The sequence below is a fragment of the Hetaerina americana genome, unplaced genomic scaffold, assembly GCF_022747635.1.
Source record: "Hetaerina americana unplaced genomic scaffold, ioHetAmer1.1.p SCAF_155, whole genome shotgun sequence".
In the NCBI taxonomy this organism is placed as follows: Eukaryota; Metazoa; Arthropoda; class Insecta; order Odonata; family Calopterygidae; genus Hetaerina; species Hetaerina americana.
Window position 1 is genome coordinate 200,001 of NW_027286681.1, and position 7,315 is coordinate 207,315.

A 7,315-nucleotide genomic window follows, 5' to 3' on the forward strand; every position below is an offset into this window, starting at 1 on the left:
TACTCTAAGCTCATCTATCAAACCAATCTGCCGGTTGATTACTACAGTTGGTTGATGAAGGAAATGAATATGATCAGAGCTGAGGTGGCTAACGAGAATTTATCGAGGAACTAAGACCATAACTATAATTAGATGTTACCTTTTAACACTTTTGGAAGAATTTCGAGAAATTGAAGGCGGTCTTGGTAAAAATGAATAGAAAGAAAAGAAGTGATTAAAACACTTAGAATACATCGAATACGAGAGGAGTAATAATCGAGAAAGATCAATTTGAGCAGGTAAAATATATTGAGAGTAAAAAGCTTTACCTTTTTAGTGTAAGTATGTCAGAAGAAAGATCTTATTTTGTAATTCATTGGCTCAACGATAAACGAATTGTCTAATTTGAAAATAGAATATAAAATATTATAAGGCCTAAATAAACAATGAAACATTTCAACAGCCCAGAGCAGAGGGAGGCGAAAGGGGAAGACGGAAGGGGCATTAAGTGGGTTAAGATGAATGAAAAAGCAGAAATTAACTCAATTCGTCTCACGAATCTAATACCATCAAGCGGAGAAACTTGCTGATAGCCTTGGACGAAATTAATTGGTACTCCAAGGGTTTAACGTGAGCATTAATAAGATTAAGACTAAGATAGCATATGGGAGAGAGAAGACACGGAAATTGTTACACTTCGTGGGTATTTGGGTAATTGGTACACTTGAATATCCATGATAATATCCAAATGCAATATTTTCAAAGTCTATTCACCTTGAAAACCTGAAAGCACTCAGCTTCAGGGGATCCGGATTTGAATCCCAGTCAGGATAAATGATTCAGTTGTTCCCGGCCCAACTTCGTAGAAGTTCATGTTCATTAAATGAAGAACACAATGTATATTTCCACTGTTCTTTAACGGTGGAACATAAATTGTGTCCTTCATTTAATGAAGATAAATGATTAAAGATCAGTGGAAATATACATTGTGTTCTTCATTTAATGAAGATAAATGATTTTGAACCTTGGAAATCACTGAATTGCATTCCATGATAATAGACTGAATGTATCTGTAAATTTTTACGCGGCATTTCAAAATTAACCGCCCTTAATTAGAACTACATGTGCCCTTATCAAAGTTATTTCAGAATTGTTCTTTCGAATATCATGAGTATTAGATATTTTCAAACAAAGTGACGCCAGACGTGAAAACATAGCTTTGAACAAGCGGAATCTTACAATTACATAGAATTTAGCCTGGTATGAGATGCCAGGGCCTTGACGGACTTAAAGGCCTGCAGAATAGATGTAAATCTAATTAGGCCATCAAAGTGAGGAGGTCGGTAACTGCCGTCAAAGTTGAAGCAAGGATTGACTGCAAAAAAGACTGCAGTCACCGGAAAGGGAGCAGTGCGTGAAAATATTTGCGTAGCGAACGGCATTGAATGGATAAAAAGGGTCGACCATCAGGATGGCAGACTAGAGAAAAATGAGCCCCTCGCAGCATTACGCCGGAAGCGAATGGCGGGGACGGATATTGGAGATCAAATTGATAAATAAAATGAGGGAAGAGGAACTGTGCAGAATAATAGGAGAGGAAGAGGCAACATGGAACACGATTCCGAAAGGAAGAACCAGATTGATGGACTTAGCTTTAGGGAAAATAAATTCTCTAATAAACTTACAAATGAAAGGATCCCATGTGGGGGAGAGGGTTGAGAACATAGGCCCGTAAAAATAGATCTATTCGGAGAAGTTACCTATAAATGCAGGACTGAATATATTTTCATTTAAATACAAAAGTTGAATATTTTTATAAAACATTCCAATTATTGCTTTAAGAATATAGGCATACATGCATTCGAATGTTTCTGTGTGTGGGAGCAAAAGTTAAGTCATTTGCATGTTTGAACTTATGTTTACCCTAATACCACCACCCCTCGCGGTGGTTTGCGGGCTATTCTTTAGATGTAAGAGAATGCATAATTCAGAAAATAATGCAAAAAAGATTTAAAGGCTAAAAGATGCTAATATTTGATTCAAATTACTCGCTTTACCTCCGTAAACATTACAAATGATCTTTACAAAAGTATCTGTGTCAAGGCTAATCAAATGAATTTAAGACGACAATTTTACAGCCGAGGATAATATAATTTATATTTAAGAATTCCAAAGAAACTGCGGGAGATGCCGCACCAGTAACTTTTAACGGAGTCATCCGCTAATGTGCATTTCAATGCAACAATTTCAGAGTGTAAAAATCATTCGCCTTGACTGGGATCCCAGTCAAGGCGAATGATTTTTACACTCTGAAATTGTTGCATTGGAATTTATATTTATATTAACCAATGATTCATGGAATCAGTGGTTAAAATAAATATACTCAAGCAAAAAATTTAATCTGTTTTTGGTTTAGTTTTAATAAAGATTGACTATCCAGTCGAGGAAGGAGGTTATTTATTGAAGAAGACTCAAGTGGCTTAGAAGTTTTCATTGAGATTGCAAAACAATAAATTAAGTCATTTTTCATCACAACGGCTGGAAAAAGTATCATGAAGTTGTAATACGTTTTATGTCATTTTAAATTACAAAAGTAATGGTTGATTAACTAAAATAATTTTTCTTTACAACCATAAAATGCGTATACAATGATCTTTCTAAAATTTCAAAATCAGGAAAATGGAATAGTAGCACTAGTGATAAGGGGAGTTGACCAAAACTGAGGTCAATTGCAACATTAGTGACGTATGGGAATGGAGGAAGGGTGGAGAGAATCCTAGCGTTGACATTAGCCTATTCTTGACGAAAGGGGACCACAGTTAAACGTCCCATCTGACGCACAACAAACTCATTTAAAGTGCTCTTCACAAAGCACTCCAAGTAGGGATCGGGATACCACTGAAAAATCTGGACCACCGAGAGTCAAACCGGACCTTCGGGGTAGGAAGTCAGGAAATTAGTTAGGGGTCGTTAAATAGCTAATTAAGCGACGAAGGTTGCTGCGGCACATTGACCTCCCTAGGATTACGAATTAGGAGCCAGCTCGGTAGTAGCATTTAATGGTTTTTGAGACTATTGTGTCATTATCTCGGCGACTATTCGAAGTAACATGTTCCACAGGTTTCTATAAATGAAACGTCCGTATTTTAGACGCAGACACAACCTTGGCGAGATAAAGTGAAATACATTTACCAAACGAGTCAAATCGTAGGAAACTGGGAGCAAAGTCCTTTAGACATCTAGTTGATGGATCTGCATATCTCTAGCTTTTTCCGTTTTGGAAACTGAGTGGCCGAAATGAGTAATTTCAGTCGTTTATCTGCAGTAGAACTATATTAAAATTGGAGGATTTTATCTCTATTTTAATTAGGAAAGAAGCTAAGTAAGCCGTCAAAAGCATTAACCAGTTTCGACTTCAATCATTCATTTCCGATTCTGAGGAAGTTAAATACTCAATTATGTTACGAGCGCATATAAAACTTCAGCTGATGGTAAAAAAATAAAAATTATACTGGTAGAAATTTGTCAATTATCAGTTTTCGTTTACAGCAATTTCAAATAAGGAGTTAAAACTTTCGCTTTACCGTGACTGAGCGGCAAAAACTCCATTTTGCAGTCTAGAATGTACGGAATGTAACTAAACTACTCCATTGATATGCTACTGAAAGCGAACTTCTTTTGTGGGGTCAATGAAAAAAAAACAACCATAAAAAAATTGATAAAATATTTTTGTGATCGCAACGTTGCGAATATAATCAAATTCACAAATATAATGACACCACAAGTACTTGGGAGATAATTAAAATTTTAATAAATATTTCCCCCGATTAAAACCCGTTTATTAGAAGCGAGATTTTAATTAAAATATTCAATTCAAAAATCTAAAATCAAGATAAATACTTTCCGTAAAAACAGTTATAATTCGCAAATTAAATTTAAAGGAAATGTTGGCTAAATTTATGAACTCGATTATTAAGTTATGGTAGCCTAAGTTCCTTTACAACTCAGCAACAATGTCGGTCTCTTGATGCTTATCATCACTTCCCCTTTAATCCTCTTCCTCTCTCTCTCTCTCGGTTTTCCTTGCTCATGTGTTCACAAGGATTACAAATCCCACAACTGACAGATACGCATATTCATGCAAATAATCCTGGATGGGTAATCCCTGCCATATTCCCGCCAGAGTGAAAGCTTTTAGAGGTTTATCACGCGGGAAGCAAAGCGATGCAAATTTGTGTTGTTGAAATGGGGCAATAATGAAACAATGCATTCATCATAATTTAATTACTTTCAGTTAAACATTATTAATTAGTTGAGATGAATGTAATAAAATATATCCAAGAATGGACAGACGATTATTATTTTTATATTTTATTGAATGTATGTATTAATATAAATATATGTTAATGTGTGTGTATATAATATATGTATACCAGGTCTGTCCCAATCCTGACCGTAATATTTCATTCAAAGAAACAGTTACGGTTCGTTTAGTTAACGAAAAAAAGGGTATTTGCTATCCAAATTGGAAACAAGCAAATGCATTATATCAGTCTTAACTTAAAAGAAGTGGTAAACGTATATTTAAAGAAGAGATTAGGATAATACTAGTTAAATGTTTTGGTAATAAAAAATTGAACCTGTTTTACCTTAATAAGCTACCTTATGAAAGTAAAGTGCTCGAATTTGTTCAGTTAAAAAAATATTGAAAAATTATCATGTCTACCTTGATTGAACATCAAGATATTATTACCTTGATTTTCAATGTTTTGTAGAGAATATTTTTAATGTTCCAGGGCGTTCCACGCTCTTACGGAAGCTGCTACTGCTTCAACAAATATTGGGCATTATTTAACAACTAAAAACTATTTAACAACAGCAATGGTGGCATGGAGGAAATGATATGGAAAGGTTGATTGTTTCATCAAAGCATGTGACTTTTGACAAAATATCCTCTGTCGTACTGCGTAAATTTGAGGCATGCTACTTATCTGAGGATGCGAAAGACACAACTATCTTACATGCCCCAACTTACTTTGGTAGATCAGATTACCAACCTAAAATCAGGGAGATAGATGTTAAAACGGATAGATTTAAAATATAATTTTTTCCTCGTACCATTTTAGATTAAAATAGATATGATATAAATCGTGTGGGAGATAATTAGAAATAGTATTGTACATACAAACCTGTATATATTTTTTCCATATCCTGCATGCTATTTTCTTATTTGATAGACCCATTTTTTTAAAAGGCCTACAGTATGACTTAAATATTCGGATCATGTTGTTGAATATTGTGGCGAGTAAGCAATTTCTTTTGAGGGATTAACCTTTTTTAAGTACATGATCAAACTAATATTTGTGGTGAGGTCACATGATTGGGTATGCTGTGTATGGCTGGAGACCTAACACCCCCCGACAAACGCCCTTATTGTGGCTTGCGGAGTGTTGTGTGGATTTAGATAGATATAGATGAATTATACTTATATACGTGATGAATATCCAACAAGTACATAATACCAATCAAAAATGTCTTCTATAACCGCGATTTTTTTGACAGAAAACTTCCATAGAGGAACGTGGAATTCCTGATACGTAAATGAAACCATTAATCAGAAAAATACGAAGATAATGTTTCACGAAAAAAAGTGGAAACCCACAAAAGAGCTCCAGTAATTTGGAGGGCAGTGTAATTCCAGTAACCTTAATATTTTTCCATAATCACCAATCGATTGAAAGCCTGAAAAATCACTGTCGATCACAAAATTCAAAAAAATGTTCTCAACAAATCAAAGGCCGATGAACCAAACGAAAAATTTCCTCGAAGCAACAGACATTAATGATATTTGTTACTCAGAGGAATAGCGTTAAATTTTTTTCAGGAAAAATTTCTCTGCTCATGAAGAAATCCGATTGTATAGTATACAACTGAATTAAAAAGCATCAAGCACGGATGAAATCTCGGATAGAAATTTTTCAACAAATCAACATGTGCAGATACCACTGTCAAAATAAATGCAATTTAAAACTGCTGAAACATACGTTTAAAATTTCCGAAGAACAAGTGAAAAATACCTCATTTTTACGTGAAGTATGAACCAACGCCATGGTTTGTGCAAGCTGAAAACAGGGATCCACCGTTAAGGGTCAAACAGGGATAGGACTTAGGAGAAGATAAGGGATAACTACAAACAAACTCGCGAAAGCATCCCGAAATGATTGGCGGCGTACTACGTAAAATTTTTCTAATACCGTTTTTTCCAGAACATCCGCCTGATTCCCCAAATTTTCCAGAAGAGAATAATTCTCTGACTTCTCCATATTATCCAGCTTGATGAAAGAAAAAAACTCTTTTACAGCCTCCTTCATTGTAGCCAGCGTGTCTAAATTATCCGTCGTATTACGCCTACTGATTAATACCATTGAGTTTGTGACACCCGATAGACGGTATTACCTCCTCCTCTCCGCCCTCAGGTAACTACGGCGTGAGACGTACCCGGCCACTAACGCCAGCGATACCTTTGTGAGGGGACAGCTACTCCTCGTCCACACCTTCCCTAAGGGCCACCACCGTACTCAGAAAGAGACGGACCTCGATGAGTTCCAGCCCGGAGTTTGGTTCCCGGGTCCAAAAACCCCTTTGTTCCCCGGCCTTGGGAAAGGGACCACAAAGAAGGAATTTTACTGATCCATTAGGACGGGTGCAAGAATTATATCCCTTCCCCTTTTGATTAACGACTCTCACGCCGTCCTCTTTGTCCGCAGTGCCCCGAAACCCAAATTGGTCGCGTGGCACACACTTGGGATCCGTGACACGTCGATTAATTAACAAAGGGGTGAGAGAGGTTTAGTTCTCCGCAGACGCCGGTCCACCCTTTGTCACTTCTCCCCGAAGTCCTCCCTCGTCATCTTCCACCGGGTCCCCGGAACAGTTGCGGAGTCGGGGAAACGAACTTTCGTCCTTAATGGGATCGAGCAGGGAGGCCGACGGCAAAACGTCTCACGATTCAAACGCGGCATATGCGAAGGAATTGACAAGATTTACGCCCAGGCGGCGTATCCGAACATTTATCCGTGTGAAGAAATGTAGCGCGTACTCATTCTTGGTTAAGACGGTGATTAGAAAAGTTCTCGGAATGGAATAGAAATAAAAGACTTACCTCTGAGAATTTTTTTATTTTTCAATTTAGTCACCCTGTACACTATTTCTCTTGATCCAGCGATGTTCGAATGTCTTGATCCCATTTCGAAAATTAGATTGCTTCAGGTCTGCAAAATACCCCTCTTCTTCAGCTGTAAGTTCTTTGTTTGAAGAGGATCTCCGTCCACAGAGG

At 36.8% G+C, this 7,315-nt stretch overlaps 1 protein-coding gene across 1 annotated transcript in view; it reads right to left on the minus strand.

The window, feature by feature from the left end:
* Positions 1-6,350, minus strand: part of LOC139686954 (gonadotropin-releasing hormone receptor-like) — a 122,575-nt gene extending 116,225 nt beyond the window's left edge. Inside the window, exon 1 of the mRNA XM_071583990.1 lies at positions 6,234-6,350. Coding sequence (XP_071440091.1) covers positions 6,234-6,350 — 117 coding nt within the window. The remainder of the gene's footprint in view (positions 1-6,233) is intronic.
* Positions 6,351-7,315: the final 965 nt, after the last annotated feature.